The sequence below is a fragment of the Cnephaeus nilssonii genome (assembly GCF_951640355.1).
Source record: "Cnephaeus nilssonii genome assembly, chromosome: 13".
Lineage (NCBI taxonomy): Eukaryota > Metazoa > Chordata > Mammalia > Chiroptera > Vespertilionidae > Cnephaeus > Cnephaeus nilssonii.
The window spans coordinates 47,558,569-47,582,787 of NC_137084.1; the positions used below are offsets into that span (position 1 = coordinate 47,558,569).

General features: G+C 45.4%; 1 protein-coding gene across 1 annotated transcript in view; it reads right to left on the reverse strand.

Annotated features, from left to right (window-relative positions):
* Positions 1-24,219, reverse strand: part of TENM4 (teneurin transmembrane protein 4) — a 222,614-nt gene that overhangs the window by 25,811 nt on the left and 172,584 nt on the right. Inside the window, exons 19-21 of the mRNA XM_079787610.1 lie at positions 23,604-23,758; positions 17,645-18,522; positions 2,470-2,642 (exon numbers count right to left, since the gene is read on the reverse strand). Coding sequence (XP_079643736.1) covers positions 2,470-2,642; positions 17,645-18,522; positions 23,604-23,758 — 1,206 coding nt within the window. The remainder of the gene's footprint in view (positions 1-2,469; positions 2,643-17,644; positions 18,523-23,603; positions 23,759-24,219) is intronic.

Genomic DNA, 24,219 nt, shown 5'->3' on the forward strand with positions numbered 1-24,219 from the left:
GTATCCATGCCTCTGTGTCTATTTTATTCATTAGATTCCACATATAAGTGAGATCATATGGTATTTGTCTTTCTCTGAGTGGTTTATTTCACTTAGCCTAAAAATCTCCAGGTCCATCCATGCTGTTGCAAAAGGTAAGATTTCCTTTTTTTCTTTTTTTATGGCCTAGTAGAATTCCATGGTGTAAATGTACCAAAGCTTTTTTATCTACTCATTTACTGATGGGCACTTGGGCTGCTTCCAAATCTTGGCTATTGTGAATAATGCTGCAATGAACATAGGGGCACATATAATCTTTCGAATTAGTGTTTCTGGTTTCTTCAGATATATTCCCAGAAGTGGGATCACTGGGTCATGGGCAGTTCCATTTTTAATTTTTTGAGGAAACTCCAGACTGTTTTCTACAGTGGCTGTACCAGTCTGTATTTTCACCAGCAGTGCACGAGGGTTCCTTTTTCTCTACATCCTCACCAGAATTTGTCATTTGTTGATTTATTGATGGTAGCCATTCTGACAGGTGTGAGGAGATATCTCATTGTAGTTTTAATCTGCATCTCTCTGATGATTAGTGACACTGAGCATTTTTTTCATGTCTCTTAGCCACTTATATGTCCCCTTGGAGAAGTGTCTTTTAGGTCCTTTGTCCATTTTTGAATTTGGTTGTTTGTCTTCCTAGTGTTGAGTTGTACGAGTTCTTTATATATTTTGGAAATTAACCCCTTATCAGATGTATCATTGCCAAATATGTTCTCCCATACAGTGGGTTCCATTTTCATTTTGTTGATGATTTCTTTCGCTGTGCAAAAGCTTTTTAGTTTGGTGTAGTCCAATCTGTTTATTTTTTTTCCCTTTGTTTCTATTGCCCGAGGAGATATATCAGCAAAAACACTGCTATGAGAAATGTCTGACATTGTACTGCCTATGTTTTCTTCTAGGATTTTTATGGTTTTGTGACTTACATGTAGGTCTTTAATCCATTTTGAGTTTGTTCTTGTGTATGGTCTAAGTTGGTGGCCTAGTTTCATTTCTTAGCATGTTCTTTGACTTTTTTGTTTAAAGGCATAGGGACTTCATTTGGGAGTAAAAATGGTTGTGAAAATATACAATTATTTTCTAATGGCAAATCCAATCCAATACTTCTTAATTAATTAGTTAATTAACTGGACAAGCACTTACTGAGAAATACTATGTGCTTGACCCATGCTGGTCACTTTATGGACATTGTCTAAAGAGAGGGTCTGAGCAACCCTGAGTCAGGCATTGTAAGTCAGTTCCATTTCCAGATGCAGAAACTGAGGCCCAGAGAAGACTGACTCCATCCAGTTCACACAGGTAGGAACTGGCTCAGCAAGCATAGGGGTCCCAGTCTGTCTACCTGAGAACTCTTGCTCAGTGTGCTGACCCACACCATTTGACGTGGCTTCAACCTGCTTTCTTTTCCCAGAGAAGAAAGTTGAGGGCCATGGTGATGTGGCAGAGTGAGAAGTAGAATTTGGATGTCTGACGCCCAGCCCAAAGTCCTTTTCAATGCTTTGTATCAAAATTTTTGGGAGTACAAAAAGCCATGTGATTACCAGCTGGTGTGGCCCTGTGGTTGAGTGTCAACCCATGAACCAGGAGGTCACGTTTCAATTCCTGGTCAGGGCACATGCCTGGTTGCAGGCTCCATCCCCATGTTGGAGGCAGCCAATTGATGTTTCTCTCTCATCATTGATGTTTCTATCTCTCCCTCCCTCTCCCTGAAATCAATAAAAATATATTTAAAAACACACACACAAAAAAGCCCCCCAAAAGCCCTGTGGGGTTGAGGGGGGTGGTGCAGACCAAGCAAGCCTTTTCCTGTGCTGCACCTTTTTTGTTTTGTTTTGTTAATGCTTACTAAGTCCAGCAAAGCTGCAAGCTCCACTCTAAGTCACCACATCCCCTGAGAACAATTTCGGCAGACAATTCACAGCAGTGTTTCATCGACATGGTTTAGCTGAAGCTAAAAGATCAATTCATATCAGGGATTACGTGATGGATGCAGAGAGGAAGGGTCTCCTCTCCATGGACTCTCAGCAGAGGCACAAACCATTCTCACCTGAGCTTCAGGAAGGGCTTCTCCACGCCCAAATCCCTTTCATAATTGGGTGTAATTATTCTGTCCTTCGTCCTTGCCTGCACCCGAGTGAGAGTGAGTCTTTAATCTGAGAGCCATTAGAATGGCAGAACAGTGAGGTCACCTCGATTAGGAGCTAATGGATTCTCTACCCTTTGTTCTGATGATAATGGGATGAGACGATGAAATATTACTCTGAGGCTTCGGGAGAGAATTTATAGGACTCAGGCTGGTGTGTTTTGCAGATTAGGAGGCAATACAGAGGGAGACCAGTTGTAAAGCTTTTTAGCAGCTGGTTTCTTGTGTTATCCTTTTCCAAATGGGTCTCCTCACCCCTCTGCCTCAAAGTCCCCAGCCCCCACCTGGCTTACCTTGCAGGAGTGTATAGAAGGCACCTGAGGCAGACAGGTTGGTGGTTATGGTGACATCATCTTTGCTGGAGGTCTCTACCTGGACATGCACTGAGCTGTCTGTATCACTTCGGAAACTGCTCACCTGGCCAGTAGGGAAGGTCACGTTTGTCAGGCGGCCAAAGCTGTCATACCTGAAAACCAAGGGGTAGTTCTGAGTAACAGGAATATAATGGTGTTAGAGCTGGAACTTGGCACGTTCTACCTCATGCCACAGTTTTTGCATGTTCTGCTTTCCTTTCTGTTTAGATGCATTTCCATGTCTCCTCCATCTCCTTGCACATTGTTTTCATGATAAGGCTCCACTTGCTGATACTGGCTGCAGGCAAATGACTTACCTCTCTGAGTCTTATTTTCTTAACTAGAGTCTCAGTGCATGAAATTCGTGCACTCTGGGGTGGGAGGGTCCCTCAGCCAGGACTGCACCCTCTCGCAGTCTGGGAGCCCTCAGGGGATGTCTGAGGGAGCAGGCCTATGCCATCAGTCGGACATCATTAGCGCTGCTGTGGAGGCGGGAGAGGCTCCCACCACCGCTGCTGTGCTAGCCAGCCATGAGCCCGCCTTCTGGCTGAGCGGCACTCCCCCTTTGGGAGCACACTGATCACCAGGGGACAGCTTCTGCATTGAGCATCTGCCCCCTGGTGGTCAGTGTGTGTCATAGCTACCAGTTGTTCTGCTATTCAGTCAATTTGCATATTAGCCTTTTATTATATAGGAGGATTCCATAAAGTGGAGAGGATAAGCCCTCTCCTGCCTACCTCCCAGGATTACAATGAGGGATTCGTGGATGTGCCCTATAGCTATAAACGAATATTCACCCATGAAGGTGGAGATGATGTAACCATATGTTGACCCAGAGCCTTAAAGCTGGGGACTCTCATAGCTGATGTGGGCAAACCTGATGCTTGAATACCCTGTCTAACTCCCCAGGAACTGGTATACAGATTTTATAAGAACAATACTAAGATGGGTCTTCCCAGGAAGCTATAGATCCTGGGAAAAGGGGACTTGGAATCCAAACCAGGACTCTGCTGCCACATAAGCAGGCCAAACAGATAGGCTCTTGCAACCTCTTCCCATCTAGGTTCCGTATCTGGCACTAAGCAGCTATGTATCTGCAGCTCTCACAACTCACAGCTTTGCTCTGGTGTGGTCCATCTGAAGCATTATAATTGCATCTTACTTTGTTTCCCCATTCTCCTGATAATAATAAAAGAAATACCTATCATCATTGAGCACCTCCAACATACCAGGTATGGTGTTAGTTCCTTTTCATATATTCTTTCATTTAAACCTCACAACTAGTCTAAAAAGGTATATAATATCTTCCTTTTGGAGGAGGCTCAGGAATTGAGGCTCAGAAAAGTGAAGTCACCTGCTCAAGGTCACACAGGTAAGTGGGTAGAGTCAAAATTCAAACTTCGATCTATCTGCTTCCAAGCCACCACTTGCTTCTCTGTCTCCAACGAGCATGTCTGTCCTGTCTATTTGCAAGTATCCATTTTGTGCTCACCTACCTGCTGTAGAGTGGCTGGAAGATGGCAGGGAGTAGGCTATTAACATGTGAGTGATTATTTTTAATTAGGGGAGGCTGAAGTGTAAAAAGGTAGGTTTAAATAGCCTTTTTGCACTTGTGTGTGAATGGGGAAAAACTTCTTCATCCAGATGTCAATATATATATATATATATATATATATATATATATATATATATATATATATATATATTCTTTGCTTCATGAATCTGCATGCCATCCTTCTGCAGGGGCCATGTTAATCTTCTATCTATCATTCCAATTTCAGTAAATGTGCTGCCAATATTGGCGAGCGCTAGATGCCAATATTTCTGATTCCCACTCCTGCCCAAGTTTGCAGCATGGGCTCATCCACATGTGTCTCCCCCATGTACTCTGGGTCTCCCACTGGACATTGTTGCATGCTTTGCCTTTCCTACTGGAGTAAAGCTTGCCCCTGGGTCCCTGAGGGCTTTAACAATGGTGAAGTGAAAGGCCAAAAGTTCAGCCATGCTGGTTGTTCTGTGATTCCTTTAGTTGGGCCTAGCTTCCTGCCCGGATCCCTGGGGCCTACAGCTCATGTGGTTACAGAGGAGGCTTGGGGAATGATAGTAGGCAGGCGTTCTCCGAGCCACTTTCTGCCCAAGGTCAGATGTGGGTGCTGCATGGATTCTGCCACCTGCTATCTCTTTCTGTCCCTGTGCCTGGTACTGACCACCACATTCTAGACACTGAATGGTGACAGTCCCTGGCACAGTCTGCCACAGAGGAGGTGTTGGTAAATTGAATGACTCATCAATCCTTGACCCAAGATTAAGTCAGAGGGAAGGGCCGAGGGGCTTTGGGAAAGCTGAATCTCTGTTGCCGAGGATGAGGAAGGGGAATGGAAGCCCTTTCCAAGATGGGGAGCAACACAGTGGCTTCTACCATCTATCTCATGCCCGGGCTTGGAGGGGCAAGGCTGTGGGACTGTTACCAGTCCTTTCAGCTCTCCCACAGGTGGTTAAGGGCCTTTGGAAACCTATTTCCTGTCCTGATTTCTCATTTTTCTTCCTAAGTACTGAGTCAGATTCCTGTGAGAAACAGTCAGTCAGGCTTAGGGCCGGGTGGAGTAGCCTGAGACCTGGGCTGTGTCAGAAGTGCCGAGCGCCCAGAGCTGGGGAAGGGAGCGGTTCCGAGACTGCTGCTAGGAAGGAGGGCAAGTCTGGGGCAAAGATCCAGAATGTTTGCCCTAAGACCCTTCTCACTTGGAGACTCCCTGGGACTTTGCTCCCCTCCCTCTAGAGGCTGGTGTTCTTTCTGACCCTTTTTGGCTGCTGGGAATTTGAGTGGGAAGGAATGTCACACCAGTGTTTGCGTGGTTATCTCTTGGAAGTAGAACTGCAGGTGATTTTAATTGCTTATTTGAGTGTTTCATGTTCCCAACACTTCCTATAATTTACATGATTATTTTCATGATCAGAAGTGTTGTGGCAGCATACAGGGAACATGTGACCACAGCCCCCTTGGGGAGGAGGACCTTATAAATTACTGGCATTTAAAGAAGAGTCTCATTACCAGACACCTGCCAATACCCATCTCCAGGCCTTGTCAGTAAAGTACTTCTAGGGCACCCCACATTTCTCAGCCCCAAATCGAAACTCCCTAAGACTGGCTCAGCCCTGGTCATCTTGACTGTACTTGTGTCTTATGAGTAAGCAGAGCCCTCATCTTTTAAATCACCCGGAAAGTCCATTACAGTCCAAGAAGTTCATGGGATGGATACTGATCCATTCTGGTTCTTTGAACACCTGTTATCCATGTATATACTCTTTATTAATGAGACTACTTACTCAGCCTCTCTACTTTTCTGACCTAACTGGCTAAAAAAAATTTTTATTATACAATGCAGGACACTTAAAAAAGGAGGTTTATAGTCTTACAAAGAATTGATAGAGAGACTATTGATTAGGCGTCAGATGTCACTTTAATACTACTTCTAACAAGGCCTTCCTTGTTCAAATGCCACCTCATAAAGCCCTCCCTGGTCTTTCCGGGGAGACTGGCACAGCTCTGTCATAGAATGTGTCCCCTGCATCGGTGCAGCTGATGTACACGTTGCCTCCTGCTTAGGCCTGGGAGTGCTCAAGTCAGGGCAGGGGCTGTGGCATCAGCCAGCAGGCTGGGGATCTAGATTCCAGCTCCTGCCAGCAAAGGGACCCTGCAGGATTGGCTCTCAGTTCATCTCTGCTTCCCCAGAGCTGGGACCAGCACAGAGAAGACAGGCAGGGAATGTTGGCTGCACAAATAAATCCATGCATAATTGGGAGCGCAGGGCCTCTTTCCTGCTCTTTTGGAGAAGGGGGACCATGATTCATGCACACGCTACCTCCTGCAGGACCTGTCAGAGGCTTGACACACAGTAGGCGCATCATAAACATCTGCTGAATGCACAAACACGGAGACAACTGCTTACACTAAATGGTACTTGAGCAAGCTCTGTAGGCATCTCACTAGAGTTTTCATCCCCAAGACAGAAAGAAACTTTGCATAAAGGCAGACAATTGTAATTATTATTGAAGGTAGCCTGTAATACATAATTAAATCAAGCCTGAAGAAGATGCAATGAGAAGGCCCCATGCCTTCAAGACCTGGTTTTTATTTTATATGAGATGGCTGAAAAACAGTAATTTCCACCCCTCACATTTTCCATTAGAAGGACTGAATGTCTTAATTAAATGAACATCAAATGGAACAGCCAATTTATAGAATTTTCTTGTCTCTTATTCACTCATTGTGGTGCCTTTCAGAGCCTGAGAAATGCCACTGGATCTCTCTGCTGCCTGATCAATACCTGCTTCTGCCTCTGTGGGGAAGGACTGGATCTGCCCATCCTCGAGACCTTGGACACCTTTGCCCTGTGGCCCCCTCTATGGAGCCATTTCTCTTCCTGCTGCACAGCTGCTAAGAGATGGGAGGGGGGTGGAGGGGAGCAGCACTGCCCAACAAGGGACAGGGGGGGCAGTTCTCTGCACTCTCTGGATTCCAAGAGGCTGCTCCTGACCTTGGTCCTGTGATTGAGTGACTTCTGGACAGTGGTTTAGTTACTTAAAGGACTGGCAAATATTCTTTCCTTCTAGCCAAGAGGAATGAAGGAGCGTGTGGATGTGGGAATAGAAGGTCCTTGGAGCCAGATGGTCTAGGCTTTGGATCCAGGCTCTCCACCTGCCAGCAATGCGATTCTAGAGGACGAGCTTTACTGGCTCATTCATCTTCATTTCTTATAGAGCATGTGTTCCTAGAAGCAAGTGTTCTGTCTTCTCTCTCATCATTGATGTTTCTCCTGCTAACAACCAACCCTTACCACACTGACATTATTTCAGGCAGATTATGCAACCTAACCTCTGGAAGCCTCTATTTTCTCCTCTATAAAATGAGGGTAGGGATACCTATCTTAGACAGAGATTGTGGAGATCAAAAGGTAACATATTCAAAAGGAAATTCCAATGCTTACCGGGGCCCACAGGACCCAACAAGACTTCTTTCACTAGTCTGTCAACCTCCTGAGGGAAGGGACTTTGTGTGGTCACTGATGTAGCCCCAGAACTAAGAAGAGTGCTTGGCAGATGCTTAATAATGCGAATGACTGTTGGTTGAAAGACCTACTCCTTTCTGCCTCTCTTTATAACTTCACTTTGAACCCCACTCCTCTAATACTTCCTGCGTTCCTTCACATCTGCTCTGTTCTGCAAACATACCAAGCTCTAACCAGGCTTGGGGTGCTCTCACTTACTGTTCCCCTGACTGGGAATGCTCTTCTCTCCCATCTTGGTATGGCTAGTTCCTTTCATTTTTCATGCCTTAGTTTAAATGTTATCACTTCATGCCTTTCCTGACCACCCTTTCTGAAACAGATAGGTCCTCACATCTCTATCACATTATCTTATTTTATTGTCTTCATTATACTTCTTATATTGTTTATGTGTTTACTTATTTGTTATCTGTCTCTTACCTCTGGAATATAAGCTCCATGAGGAAAGGGACCTTGTATGCATTCTCAGTGCCTAGAAGAACACCCAGCATATAAAACATGCTCAATACATATTTCCTGTATGAATAAATGAGTGAATGGTAGATTTTTTCCCCTAGAGAATAACTTAGAACTCTACCCCTTTAACTCCCCACTTCCCTATGAGGAAGGGAAAGTTCACTAATATTCATCGAGTACCATTTAGGTACCAAGCACCATGCTTATAACCATCTTTTGAGGTAGGTATTATTATCCTCATTTCACAATTGGTGAAGCTGAGGCTCAGAGAGGAGAAGTCACTTGCCTAAAAACCACACAGCTAGCAGAGGAATATAGATTCAAAATCAGGCTGTGTTCCTTCATCAGGCTTCCCATAAAAATGATGCTGTTTCAAATCAAAACCTTTGTGTTCACCACTATGTTAACAAAAATATTGTGTTTGGAAATCTAAGTCAAGAAGACTGACAGCTTTCTCTCCAAGATGCTTTGCTTTGATACCACTGTTACCAGTACTGACCCTTCAGTGATGCTGGCCCCCACTCAGGGGGTATGATTGGGATGACCAGATCACTGACTGGCTTTTCATAATTTCTTTCTACTGACTTTTCTTCACTCCATTTCCCCAAAGCATCTTTGAAGCACAGGGAAAGAAAACACATAAAAGATTCATATAGTTGCTGTGAACTTGGCTCTCAGAAGAGGACCACTAAAGAGTATCTTCACACACACTGCAAGGCTTTCTTCTTCACACTCAATACTTCACATCTCAAACCTCTGAACTCTGTGCAGATGTGGAGGAAAATGCCAAATTACCTCTCTGATACTAACTTTTGTTGGTTGGGACTTTTTGGTTGGAAAATAAAAGATTTGATTTTTATGCTTTTCATCTATGACCACCATCATCAACAAGAACAGCCCATACACATAGAAAGTTCCCTTGGTTTTAGGTCATTATAATAGACTAGGGGCCCCGTGCACGAAATTCGTGCACTGGGGTTGGGGGGTCCATCAGCCCAACCTGCCCCTCTCACATACTGGGTGCCCTCAGGGGATGTCCTACTGATGGCTTAGGCCCGCTCCCCGTGGGGAGCGGGCCTAAGCCACAGTCTGGCCTCCCTTTGTGGGAGGCAACTGGGCTGATCAGGGGAAGGCACCAGCCCCATCACCCCGCTGCTGCAGCCACTGCCAGTCACCACAGCCACCAAGGTGTTTTCATCAACACGGACTCCAGTCCCTTCACCAAGAAAAAATGACAACTTTCTTTAGGCATTTTTAAGATGTGTCTTTCATAGGATATGCATTTCTTTTTTTTTTTTTTAATCCTCACCTGAGGATATGTTCCCATTGATTTTTAGAGAGTGTGGAAGATAGAGGGAGAGACAGAGAGAAACATCAATGTGAGAGGGACACTTTGATTGGTTGCCTCCTGTATGAGCCCTGACCATGGGCGCTAGGCTGGGGGCCATGCAGGGACCCCTGGGCTGCACGCAGCGGTGGCCACCGGGGTCTCCACACACCCCAAAGGCCAGCAGCCAGCCCCCCATCGTGGGCGCCAGGCTGGGGGCGTGTACCCAAACTGCCTCTTGGTGCTGGAGCATTCCCAAGGGGCTGGGGGCACTATGGTGACATGGGATGTTCCTGCCCTGCCCCCAGCCCCTTGGCGCCTACACCTCTAGGCTTGAAGTGGCCAGGGGGCGTTCTGGGACCCCTGCCGCTCAGGACCTAAGCGCGGGCCTACAGGCTCTGAGCGGCTTGGGTCCGGAGGATGTTTCCCGGACCCAGACCGCTGCAAGTGTTTGGGGGAATGTTCCCGCCCCGCCAAGGCTCCCAGTGGCCAGGGGGCGTTCTGGGACCCCTGCCGCCCAGGACCTAAGCGCGGGCCTACAGTCTTGGAGCGGCCTGGGTCCGGAGGATGTTTACGGGACCCAGGCTGCTCAGCGCCTGCATATGCAAATTAACCACCATCTTGTTCGCTCTGATTGGCTGTGGGCGTAGTGAAGGTGCGGTCAATTTGCATGTTTGTCTATTATTAGGTAAGATGGTGTCACTACATTATTAGTCCCTCTAATAGGATACTTTTTGGCTTCTGCAATAAAAACTAATACTTGTTGCCCATTTCCCATAGAATTAAGTCCTAACAATAAAATCTAGCCTTCAGGTTTTCTAAGATCTGGTTCACCCCACACTATAGGTCTTATCTCTCACTGATGATGTACTTGAGGCAGTGCATCTTGCAGAAAGGATTCAGGTAGATCTGGGATTGAATCCTGGCTCTGACAGGTATACAATGTCATAGAGCCAGTAAGTGTCTGCACTGGTTATTCTCTTTTTACCCCTCAGATCCTTTTGTGCCCAGAAGAGCTGAACCTCACAGACTACATCTCTGGGCCCTCTCGCTGGCTTGTTTCTGGTTGGATTCAGTCAATGGTAGGCACTGGCCCAAGAAATTGGCGATCTAGAGTTTTTCTTTTTCCCATCTCCTTCAGTACTCTGTTTCTTTTGTTTTTCAAATATGTTTTTATTGAATCAGAGAGGAAGGGAGAGTGAGAGAGAGAAACATCAATGATGAGAGAGAATAATCAATTGGCTGCCTCCTGCATGCCCCCTATTGGGGATCGAGCCTGCAACCTGAGTATGTACCCTGACTGGGAATCGAACCATCACTTCCTGGTTCTGAGGTCAATGCTCAACCACTGAGCAACACCAGCCAGGCATTACTGTATTTCTAATAGTGGCTGCATCTATCTGCAATTACTGTTTCTACCAGATGGCTCCTCTTCCATGTTTACAGCTCCCACTGAATTCAGTAACAATATCCTATTCCTTCCCTGCTTTGCCCTTCAGCCTGATGGTTGGTTATGGTTGTTCACTATTATTACTGCCTTGAATGCCTTACCATCCTTTCTTGGTTCCCTTATCCCTTGCCCATATCTCTATAACATTTCTTTATTTGAAATATATTTTTGTTGGGTGTAGAATTCTAGGTTGACAGGATTTTCCCTTTATTTTCAGCACTTTTGTCTTCTAGCTTGCATGGTTTCTGATTAGAAGTCTGCGTAATTATTATCTTTGTTCTTCTGTATGAAATGCATTCTACCTACTCCCCTGCCACTGCCCCCCTTCCCCCCCAGCTGCTCAAGATTTTCTCCCTTTCTTTTGTATTTAGCAATGTGAATATATGCCTAGGTGTGTGTGTGTGTGTGTGTGTGTGTGTGTGTGTGTGTGTGTGTTCTGCTTGGTCTCTCTGAGCTTTTTGGGTGTATGGCTTGGTGTCTGTCATTACTTATGGATAATTCTTGACCATCAAATCCTCAAACATTTATTTTGCCTTATTCTTTCTCTCTTCTCCTGGAATTCCAATTCCATGAATAATAAACCAGTTGATATGCCCCCTGGCTCTTGGATATCCAGTTCTGTATTTTTTCACTGGCTTTTCTTTTTGTATTTCAGTCTGGGTAATTCCTTTCTTTTTGTTTTTGTTTTTGAAGACTTGAACTTTTATTTTCATAATTTGGTCTCTGTTTCACAACTTCCTTTCAATTTGGTAGTGTGTGTTTCTTTTTTAGTATTAGACAAAAGCTATGTCTCAAGGCTTTTTGTAGGATATTTAGTGATTTGTCATTTTGCCTATACAATAGTAGCTATAATTTCAGTTTATTTTGAAAATAGGCCCAAATTTACTTGAACTATAATTATAATTTTGAATACTATTTTAAAATAGTTGCTATGTTATTAAAAATACATGCTTTATATCTCAATAAGGCTATTATAAAACAAAACAAAATAGGTGCTGTATGTAGGTGGTCTTGACCAGTTGGGGCTTATATCACTGCAAGCAGATATCCAAACAAGAAGCCGTCATTCAAATGACTTAAATTATATATAAACATGAACTAAAATATTTCTGTTAAATCTAAAGTGGATGGACCTAAAGTAGTCTTTTGATAGTCAGGGCAATTTGTTCAGTCTTGTTGATCAACATCGGGATTATTGTTTGAGAAACTGGGTAATTTCTATAGACCTATCTTCTTTCCTTAGCTGTGTCAAGTCGATTGATAAGCCCATCCTAGGAGTTCTTCATCTCTGTAACTGTTTTTCGTTTCTAGTATTTCCATTTTATTCTCTCTTATAGTTTCTGTTTCTCTGCTGAAAGTATCCATCTGATCTTGTCCACCTTTTCCATTAGGGCCCTTAACATAATTATAGTTTAAAAATCCCTGAAAAAAAGTTTTAACCTCTGTGTCATATCTGAGTGTGGTTCTGATTATTACTTTGTCTCTTGGAAGTGTGTTGTGCTTTTTTTGTGTGTGTGCCTTTTTGAATGTTCAGTTGAACGTGTCACATCTTGGGTAGCACAGTAGAGATGGAGGTAACAGGTTTTAAGCCTTAAGATGGGTATGAGTTTCCTTCTGCTAGTATTTTAGTGTGGGTGCATGGGTGCATGAGTTACTTTACTTAGGATTTGAACTGGCTTTGAAGTCTGTTGTTTCTATGGCTAACCTTAGTGCATCCCAGGCTTTAAATTCTGCTAACCACCTTGTGTTTAGGGTGCTAAACTTTCCCCCTCCCCTCAGTGCTAACTCCATCCTCAGCTTTAGGTTCCCTCTTTGTGCTGCTCCTCAGAGAGGGTCTCTTTCCATGCTCTTGTCCCTTTCTTATCTTTTTCCCAGTACTACTGTTCTTTTCACTGTTGGGTTTAGCTTTTTAGCTAGTGGTAGGGGCTGGTGAGCTCCACCTACACTCTTTGCTCTCACCATTGTTGTTTCTCTGATTAAATCTCAGTCTTATATACCCATGTGTCCCTGAGTCTCAGCAGTGTGACCTCTTCAGTGCTCCTGCCCCTTTTCAGGCTGTAATCCTGGGCCCATTACAGATTACTACCCTCCCAGAAGACGTTTAAAAGATGTCTTCTTCCCTCATTCAGCTGTAATGGGTTTCCACCAGTGCCGAAGTAGGACAGAGTTAGTTGCCCTTCTTGCCACAGATTAAGGCTTCTGTTCCATGTGGGAGTAAGGTGCGAAGAGTCTGGGTAGAACAGGCAGATATTTAAGTCCCTCCCTCAGCAACTGCTGTACCCCTCCCTGAAGTATACTTGTATACAAGGCACACTTTCTTAAATCTTTCTCTACTTCTTGAGAGTACCTGGTGGGGTTTGAGGAGAAAGGTCTGAAGAGAATGTGGACTCTTCCAATTTCTGCAGCCCCCAAGGGTTTCATACACTTAGCATTTGTAAATTTACCAGCTAGCCTAGCTGGACTCTTCTTCCTGGTAACTGGTTGCACTTACCCAGGGAAGCTAGGGCTCACATCTTGTCTTTCTCTTCAGGAGTCTGTTGACCCTTTAATTTACTCAGTTTATTGCCCTCTGACCTCAGAGAAGGAGTTCAAGGAAAACTCGTGGATTGACCATTTGTCTGGCTTACTTTTTTTTTTTTTTGTAAGACTAGGAACAATGCTCTTTCTAGCTCTTACATCCTCAGCAAAATCCAGAAGCCAAAGCCCTTCATTTGAACCTTTTGAGTTGAATTCTAGATCCTGCTGGGAGCAATGACAGTGCTGAAGCTGGGATTCGAATCTAGTATCCTTTGAACTACAGCATATTTTCTCTTCCCTTCTTGATCCCCTTTCCCTTCTGAATTTATATTTCATTCATAAAATATTTACTGTACACCTATTAGGTGGCAAGCCCTAAGCTTGATACAGAGATAAATTAGGGTCTCATGGGAGTTAGTGTGAGAATAACTATGACAGGGGCTGTCACGGGACACCAGAGCCACTTCCCCACTATGAAACTTGGGGAAACTGATTGCTCCTGCCTACTCAGAAAGCCAGTCTTGGAACCTCATGCTCATCAAGCCATTTCCTTAGCCATCAAATGCCATTGACCCAGGAGCCAAGTCAGAAATGAATGATGCCACACATTGGAGATGAAGGTTGCATTATTGATTCCTTTGAAGTTTTCTACCAGCAGATCTGTGGGCTGAGGGAAGGAAACTAACCTTGATTCCTCAGAATTGTGAACTCTTTAAGTCAAGTTGCTCTGAAGTGTGTGATGTTTATGTTACATGTATTATTTAATCTGTTGAGAGGATCGATTAAGCCAACTTAAAACTGGTTTCAGTAATAGCCCATGTCACAGGCAAGCTTGGGCTGATTTTTTTTTTTTTTTTATATTAGAGCATTTGGATTGGAATTCACTAAGCTGCCTCATGGAGCCAAAAGTAGAAAATTCACTAGAGCAATGGTGCCTTGGAAAAATCTGTCCAAATCTGCCCAGCTGGTGTGGCTCAGTGGTTGAGCATCAACCTATGAACCAGGAGGTCACGGTTTGATTTCTGGTCAGGGTGTGTGCCTGGGTTGTGGGCTCAATCACCAGTGTGGGGGGGGGGGTGTGCAGGAGGCAGCTGATCAATGATTCTCATCTTTGATGTTTCCATCTCTCTCTCTCTCCCTCTCCCTTCCTCTCTGAAATAAAACAATATATTAAAAAAAAGAAAAATATGTCCAAATCTATGTTAAGAAACACCATAACGATAATAATATCACACCTTTACTTCTTGGGAGCTTCATAGTTTGTGAAGTATTTTTATTTCCAGGGTTTATTTAGTTTTTCTGATTCTCACAATGGCCCTGAAATAGGGTAGAGCAGGCATTATTTCTGGTTGAGACTTGTGTCTGGAAGCCAGCCAGCCTGCCCGAGTCACACAGCCATCACCCAGGGAGAACAGCTATCTGGTACCTCACCTGTGCTCACAATCTGAGCTGAAGTAGTTTTCCTTGACCCACTCTGCATGCCCATTTTGGGTATTCTCAGGGACCTGACCCTTTCCTAGTTCTGATCCCTGAGATGTGACACTTGATCCTGCTCTTCTGGTCTGACCTCGAATTCCCTACCAACTGCAATTACATCCTTTGTGTGCTCCTTTGATTCATTTGCTTGAAGCTGTTCCTGGGTACATCTTTCATGCCCAAACAACATTTCTGAAATTACTGGTGCTGTCACTAATATGGCTTGTAATAATTTAATAATAATAATGATAATAATAATAATAATAAATTAATAATGACAACCACAGCAGATATAATTTGAGTACTTATGATGAGTAAGATGTTGAATTTTCCATATTTTATCTCTTTGAAATTTTGAACCTCAGACTATCCCTATAAATAGATTCTATTTCTATCTGAGTCACAAAGAACTTAAGGTGAACCCAGTCAGTGTAGTTAAAAGAATACAGATTTGTGTTCTGGCTCTGCCATGTCCTCATGGTGATTTCTGACAGACGAATTACCTAATCTCACTGTCCCTCAGTCTGTTCATCTGTAAAAAATGTGGGTGATAATTTCTACTACTTGAGGTTGCTATGAAAATTAAATGGGAAAGAGCCTGACACATAGTAGGACCTAAAAAAATAAGTTTCTATTTTTATTTTAGGGCTTTTATCTTCCACTCCTGGGTAATGCTATTTAGTGGATACTTTGGAATTCTGAATGCGATTTTGTACAAAGCGACTGTACTAACTTCTCATTCTTAATAAAACATCAACTCTGGCTGTATATTTTATTAGGGAAGCCAGAGAGGGGGTAATGGAGTCCTTTCTGGGAGAGTTGTAGGAAATGGTTTTAGATTTCAGGGTTGGTAGAGAGTAACGGGTGCAGTGATGTGTAAGAATTCAGTTTGGGATTAGAGAGTGACCTTGGGAACTAATTGAGTGTACCAACTTGCTCTGACAAAGAAACCCCTGTATTGGCTAAATAATATATAAGAGGTTTCCATCGGGAAATGGGGGAAAATGGAATTATTTAGCGTATTTCCATTTCAATGAGTTAATCAAGGTAATTGCTGTTTTCCTGGATCTTTGTCTTTTCTTTATAATTAACAAGGAATTTAGCCAGTGAACTTTGTACAAATTGCTGTGACATTTTTTTTGGTGCACATTGTATTTAAAAATCTATTACAGATCCTTTTCCTTCCATTTCTAGGACTGTGAGAAACTGATGCTTGATCAAGCTTAAGAAAAATTTACGGCTCAAAGATTCAAGTTCATTTGGGATTAATAAACAGCAGCAGGAAGCAAGGCAGAGCTCAACGAGCATGTGCTCCGGCGTCAGACAGACGTGTTCTGCTATGTTCTCACGTATAACAGTGGATGAATGAGCCTCTCTGAACCTCAGTTTCAATTTCTGTAAAACGGATAATATCACCCATTTCCCAGAGCTGTTGCAAGAATTAAATGCAATGATGTGGTTCCCAACCCGTGTCTGGTGCGCAACAAGGCTAGTTCCCTCCCCATCTCCTGCATACTTATCTAACGGCCATGTGCTCAGCAGTCTCAGTTGTCTGGAATGTGGCTAAGACCTTAAAAAGAAGCTAAAATCTAAGTAGAAAGAGAGATATTATGAAGTCCACTGATTAAAATAGCTTATAGAGAAACATCTCAGATATACATTGAGTGGCCAGATTATTATGATCTCTGAACGCATAATAATCTGGCCACTCAGTGTATATCCTATATAATAAAAGGCTAATATGCAAATTGTGCCCTTGACCAGGAGTTCGACCAGCAGGCAGGCCGGCCAACCACCCATGTCCCCTCCCCCTGGCCAGGCTGGCCGGACTCCACCCATGCACAAATTCATGCACCGGGCCTCTAATATATATACACTGAGTGGCCAGATTATTATACGTTCAGAGATTATAATAATCTGGCCACTCAGTGTATTTGGTTTTTAATAGGATTGGAATGAACTGATCTCTGGTTCTCTGACCACACCACTGATGAAGCCCTATCCGGGGTGAAGAGAAGGGAAGTGAGCTACTTGAGGTGGCTCTATGGCAGAAACAACTAGTGACTCAATAGCGCCACATTGAGGGAGGAAGCAGTACAACTATATCTATTAGACACAGGACCCAATAAAAGAAAGTGTAGAATCATTTGGGGCAGGAGGGAAGGGTCCTATAGCCTTACCGCCACACTTACTTGAAACTATCTTCATATTATAGCGTACTATGCAATTGTGGGTGTTCCTTATGAATGACCTTGACTCATAAAAATAAAGATTTCATTATGTCTGTATAATGTATTTGAGAAGGGAGGCATGTAAAGCACTTCTTAAGTTCCATCCAAAATGGTTAAAGTGAAAAAAAATTTTTTTAACTTAAGATGTGAGTTTTGATAATTGGACAATTCATCTACATGGAAATGTTCCTTTCCCCATTGCCATATTTCTGGACAGTGGTCATACGAAGATGCTAGCACTCTATCAAGTACTTTTCCTCTACACCACCTCCCTATGGTATGTTGAGAAAGTAGTCATTGTTTCCATTTCACAGATGTGGAAACTGAGGCTTCCTGAGATTATGTCCATGGTAGAGCTGGGATTCCAGCTCAGTTCCTCTGACTCCAAAGCTCATGCCTTTTCCACTACAACATGTTCCTTCCCAGGCGCAAGCATCTCGAATATGAACATGCAGAATATATTATAGGTAAGGGTTTGAATCCCAAATCCTGAACTAAAATGACATAACAAAAATTAACACTGCATCAATTCACCTCTAATCCTATAGTATATCTCATGAAACAAAACCATTAAATGGCCTTGCCTGATACTTACTCATAAAATGTTGTCCATCCATTTTCATTGCTTTTAGTTGCCAGAAGGCCAGAGTTGCCATGGTATGTCATCATGGCCAACTCGTGTCCTTGTGTGGTCACACTCCTGAGTGCACTGTTGGTGCCCATAGTCAACCAGTACACCTGGCCATCTGGGCCCACCAGCCAGAGGGGCATCCCGGTAGAGTCTCGGCTGATGTCCACCCTGTTGCCATTGTTGTCTGTGATGAATGTGATGTCGTCATCTCCAGTGTAGGTGAAGTTGTAGAGGTAATCTCCTGTGGGCAGGCTCTGGGTGTACAGATGCTTGCCACTGGTATCAAACAGGTAGAGCTCCTGGTCGATTGGTGAAGACAGCTCATACATGTTCTGGGTGTTGAGAAAAGGCTTGTTCTTCCTGATAAACCGAATTCGGATATTCCCAAGGTCGGCCACGTAGAGTTCCCCGTCAGCACATACAGCTAAGGAAGATGGGGTATTCAGCTTTGCATCCTTGGCATAACCATCATCTCCAGAAAAACAATCACAGTTGGCATCATTTTTACAGTCACAGCCACTGGGGGCCCCAGCCACTAGCGAGATCTCTCCGCTAGTGGTGACCTGCCTGATTCGGTTGATCTTTTTCTCATCGGTCTCAGCGATATACAGGACGCCATTGTGAGAGACAGCCAAGGCGGTGGCTGACTCCAGGGTTGCATGGATGGCCACCTTGCTCAGCAGAAAGTGGTCGATGCCGGGGACCTGGCAGTGCATGGGCCTCCCGGCAACAATGCGCACCTGGTGATTTTCAGAGATTTGCAGAACCACGTTGTTGTCGAGGACATAGAGGGAGTTGTCCATTGGGTTGATGGCTAAGTCTGTGGGCCACTCCAAGCGAACCTGACAATGGAGACATCAACACTCAAATGCCTGGCAAAGTGCCCACCACTAATCACCCCATACTCCATATGGCCCATAACAGTGCCCCAAGTGCCTTCACATGCCTGGTCCTCACAGCACCTGTCATCCACAATGCATGTCAGGCCCCTATCAGAATGAAATCACGCAAGACATCTGATGGCCTCTATTAGATTGACAAAACATGAAGAACAAATAAAAAAAAAAAGCCAAGAAACAAAAAAGTAGGCAAGAGACAGACTTTGGAGTCAGACAGGCCTGGGTTCATCTCCAAGCCCCACCATTTATAACCTTGGGCAGGTCCTTTGCCTCCCTGAGTCTCAATATTCACATCTGTAAAAGGGGAATGACCACAGGGCGGAGAGCCTGACCCATAGTAAGTGCTCAGAGGATGGCAGCTAATGCTATGGAGGTGGGAGGGGAAGACTGATAGAGTCTGAAGTAGGTGTGGCCCAGAGGCTTAAGAGAAACTCTTCATGAACTGTTGATATGATTTTTGTATGAAAGATGACTTCTCAATTCTTGGATTAACATGTGGCTAGATGCTGGGGATATAAAGACAGAATAACCATGGACCCTCTCTGACATAGTTCCAGACCAGTGATTTTCAAATTTGGCCACCCATTCAAATGACCTGCAGTGATTTTAGAAAGTATTGGTGTTCAAATCCCACCCCTGGTCAATGAAGTCAGATCCCTGGCCGTAGGGCTCGGGCCCTGGCATGATTTCCAAAACTTCCCGGGTGATTCTAACATGGGGCTGGAAATGACCAATGGATCCTGTATCCTCCCTGTGTGATCACTGACCAGCAGCACTGGCCTCACCTGGGAGCTAGTCAGAAATGCAGAATGGCAGGCCTCACCCAAACCTACTGCGTCAGAAGCTGTATTTAAACAACATCCCTGGGGGACTCCCATGCACACTGAAGTTTGTGAAGCCCTGCTCTAGATAATGGTGTTTAGTGCCATGGAGAACAGGTGCTCCCGGCAATGGGAAGGAGGGGTTCAGAGGTCCTGGGCCCCATGTCGGAGCCTCTTCTGAGCCAGGCTGGGAAGCTGGCAGGGACCATGCTGAGTCTGCAGGTGGGCACGCGGGGAAGGCTGCTGGCAGGTGTGGGTGAGGTGAGGAACGCTTTGTTGAGTGGATGGAGGCTGCATGGTTGGATATATCGCATGGGCGGGAGCTGCCATGAAGCTGTGTCCCCAAGGGGTCCAGCCACACTGCACAGGGGCTGGAAGTGCTGACAGGCGCTGCCTTCAGCTGGTTTGCTTATCCGATCCCTAGGGACTCATCACCTTAGTTTCCTGAGTGAGTCCCCTATAAAACATTGGTATTCGGTCTAATTTGGGCTTATTTAAACAAGCATAAACCTTTAGATAAGAAATTTCTCTTCCAGAAATATAATCGTGTACACCATTGTCTATAAGGGTAATTATCACAGTCATTTCAAATAATGGTGAAAAACTGGAACCACTTCAAATGCCCAACAACAGAGGATGGGCTAAATAAGTTATGGTACATTTAGTTCACCCATAAATTAAAATAGTCTGTGTAGCCGTTATAACTGATGTTACAGCTGGATATTTAATGACATCAGAAACCGTTCGCCATGTATTATGTGGAAAGAACAGGTTACAGAACTGTAAGTACAGTGTGATCCCAACTGGGGGAAAATACAGCAAATTAGATGGATTATGGATAGAGAGGAGATGAAAAGCTTGAGGGATATACCCCAAGATGGTAACCATTTTGGGATCAGAGGCAATTTTAACTTTCTTCTTAGCCATTACTAACTTTGTATATTTCCTACAATGTCTATGTGACACTTTACAAATGTGAAGAGAAACCCCTGTAAACTACTTACACAGGAGACGTGGCCACCTTCATCTGCCCCATTAGCTGAGGGCCCTTCTCAGGATGGGGCAGGCCCTTTCTCGTTTCGTCTGAGCGCGATCCCCAGGCCCTGCCTCCTAAGGTATTCCTGCTCCCTCGCTCCCAGCCTGGGTCCCTCTGTCCTCACAGGACAGGGAGCCTGAGGCAGGGCAGCGCTGATGCCAGGCGGCTGCCTTCACGCCTCCCAGTGCTCTCTGCAGCACAGAGGCCCACAGCCTTCAGCTGCATCAAGAACACAGTTTACTCTAAAGTGACAGGGGAATTTTCAATTTCCTAAAACCCATTTCTTGTCAACACTCGCTGCTAAATATTTTATGCCCTCTGGTCCTGTGGCACCTTGGGGACCTGCTTGCCCAGACCTTTCTGCCTGTCATTATGATGAAAAGATGGCTCCCTGATGAGTGGGTGGGGAGGGGGAAGAGGGGACCACAGCAGGGAGAGGGGGAGGAGAGAGGGGGATGAAGGAAGGGTGAGCGCTTCCCTGCTCTCTCCTTTACAGCCCCGTGTGCAGAGGACCTGGGAGGGAAGCTGTGCTCTGGGAGCCAGTCCTGGCTGTCTCAGTGCCCGTGTGATGTCCTGGACCAGACCAAGTGTCCACGCTTCTCTGACCTCGCCTCCCTATTAGTGACGATCACGCTGAGGCTTCATTTCCCATCGCCCACACGGAGGGAGGAACCTTCATATGGTGGCCCCTCCAGCTCCCACGTTCTGTGGTCCTGAGGGGGCATGGAGCCCCTCTCCTGTCCTCCCCAGCTGCGGTGCCCTTATAGAAGCACTTTGAGGTGACTGCCTTGTTGCAAAGTGATTTGCTTCAAAAGCTGGATTGTCAAATGAATGAACAAAGAAACGACTGCGAAGGGCATAGAGAGAGTGAGGGATTTGGGGCCAGGACACCTCGAGTCCTCTCTCGGCTCCACAATTCCTACAGGTGTGATCTTACTCGAGTTACTTAAATACTTTGAACTGCTTTCCCCCTATGTAAATGCAGGTAATAAATAGTACATAAAGTGAGTGTGGGAATCAAACAGGACAACGTACAAGGCAGCCCTTAGCAAATTATAAAGGGAATGAATAGTTACAGCCTATTGCTAGCTGGCCGGCACTGTGCTAGGTAATTGATGTACTTGATTTGATTCAAAACAATTCATTTTCACATCCCTGGTGGAGCCTAGCCCAGGGCTGTCCATTTATAACTGCATTTTCTGTCACCAAGCCTCAGTGTCCTGATCTGTAAAATGGGCTCGATCATAGCTAGCTCTTGGGATTATTTTGACAGCTAAACAGGAAACGTGGAGCAGTACTCATCTCTGTGTCCCCGTTTCTAAATGTGTGTGGAACAGAATAGGTCCTCAGGAAATCATTTTGGACCCTAAGTCCAGAGTTATCCTCTGTGTCCGTGGTGGCTGCAGCCAGCTGAGCTGAGAACCTGTTGTTCCTTCCACACCCTCTGCCTACCTTGAGGTTCTCCTGGGGTCTGGTCTTTGTCTCCTCCCGGAGCAGCTGGTTCGAGTTCCCTGGTTCTGCTCTTTGCTCTCTTGCCCCTGAGCTGTGTTCTTAGCTCTCTGGCTTCCCTCCCTAGTCCCCAGGGACGGTAAGGTAGCTGGGTGTTTATAACAGAGGCTCTGCGAACGGAAGCCAGTGCCCCCTGCCCATATGTGCATGTAAAAATACATGCCCGTGTCTGGAAAATTTGGCCAAAAGAATTCCACGCTTAGGTTCCATGCTCAGGGTAGGGAGGACCAGGGACATAAAGATTTCTTGTCCAGGATTTCTGAATCACAGTGTGGGTTTTCCCCCTCTGCTATATGGCAGTTGTCCTCCAAGCCTTTGCTCTGGCTGCTTGGCAGTGCCTCTATCTAAAGTGAAATTATTTCCCCATGTGTGGATTGAACGTGTTTGGCATCCGGTGCTGGCTGGTGGAGGGTCCGTTCTAAGAATTTAAAATACTTGCGCACACATCCTCAGGCTGTGGCAGCTTCCTGACTGGGTAATCCGGGCGGGCTCACAGACCGGAGAGGGAAACTGCAGCCAGCAAGGGAAGCTCGCCAAACAGGGAAGACGAGCAGCAGAGAAAAGACTCCATTGGGGAGGGTGGCAATCACAGCAGCTGGCGCAGAGGGACATCATATCTGCATCCAACAGGGATATGACGTGGGCGTGGGGACCCGCGCAGCAGCTCTGGGGCTCTGGGAAAGGGGTTCCGTGACACACATCTGTAACCGAGGTAGGCATGAGCCATGAGGCCTCCCAGCCTCTGCAGCCTGCTGGGCACCAGGGAGTGGGTCCACGGGCAGTGGGATAGGCCTGTGTGCAGGCTCCCCTAGCAGTGAGGGGGTTTAACAAGCTAAGTGTGGCTATTGCTGATACCAATTTGCAATTAAAGGTAACTCCAGCCTCCTGTTTCCTTGGTTTTGCTCATGCTGGCAAGATGGATGCTCACCGATTGAGCACTGGCCAGGCCCTGACAAAGGACCTAGCAATAAAGGACACATCCCTCACCAAGTCATTGCTGGACAAATTACAGACACGTGGAATAATTGTCACTTGTGTCTTCCTCTGGTCTACGCTAGGTTCTTGGAGCCACCTGCGAAGGTCCAAACTCTTTTGTGTGGACCTTCACCAACTGACCCTAAATCATGCTTCCAGTTTCAACTCCTGCTACTATTTCCTTACAAGAACCCTATGCTCAGGCATTCAATTTCCCGATGCTCATTGAATATCTGGGCCCATTAACATATTTGTATCTTCACACATGCTGTGCCCTTTGTATGAAATGGCAATCCCGGTTATCGTGGAGGAAAGGATGGATGGAATTCCTGTCCTCCTGTTTAGAAGGAGAACAGCCAATGTGTAAGTAGTTGTGTTTCCAAAGAGGGAAGTCAGGTGGCCATGGATTTAAATTCACAGTGTGACTCTCTGCTGCCTTTGAGGCTTCCTGGGACAGCTGCCCTTTGTCACCACTCGTTATCCCGGATGGTGAACTCCCAGGGCAAGAAGCTGCACCCTACTCACCTCGGTGTCCCACGTGTTATGCACAGACCCAGCTCCAAGAGTGTGCTCTTAAAAGGCTTGTGTGGTGTAAAGACCAACAGCCAGCGGACTGCCTGGGTGCCAGGTGAGAGGCCGAGTGTGCAGACCCAGGGCCCTGGCAGGCACAGCTTTCTCCTTACCTGAGAAATATCCATGACAGAATCACAGCTGAGGGGCCGGGCCGAGGTCAGGTCATTGGAGCCCAGGAGGGTGGAGATGACCCCATTCTGGTCGATGCGTCTGATCATGGTGCCATCAACGAAGTAAATCAGCCCCGACTTGTCCACCGTGATGCCTGGGGCAGAGAACACTCAGGGTTAGAGGTGGTCACAACCCACCTACTCAGGGAGCTTGCGGGATGACAGAGAACCTCCCCTCCATGATTTGATTGGCTCTTCCGCACATCAGTCATTCCCCTTCTAAAGATGAGGAGACAGGCCAGAGGTGAGGAGTGGCTTGTTCAGAGTAGGGATGAGAACCCGTCTTGAGATTCCCCTCCATCTTGCTGCCTCCGGGGATTTTTACCTACCACCTGACCCATCCGCAAACACCGGACTCATCCCTTCTGGGGGCTTGTTAAACACCAGACGTTGCAGTAAGGAGGATCTTTTTTGTCAATATCAAAACTGTGAATTATTTAAATTAACCTACATCTGAAGACCTGTAATTAAATTATACTAACCACATCTCCTTTTTGGCAATAATTTTTCTTTCCTTCCAAGATCATCATCTTTCACGTTTTTCTAATACTATTCT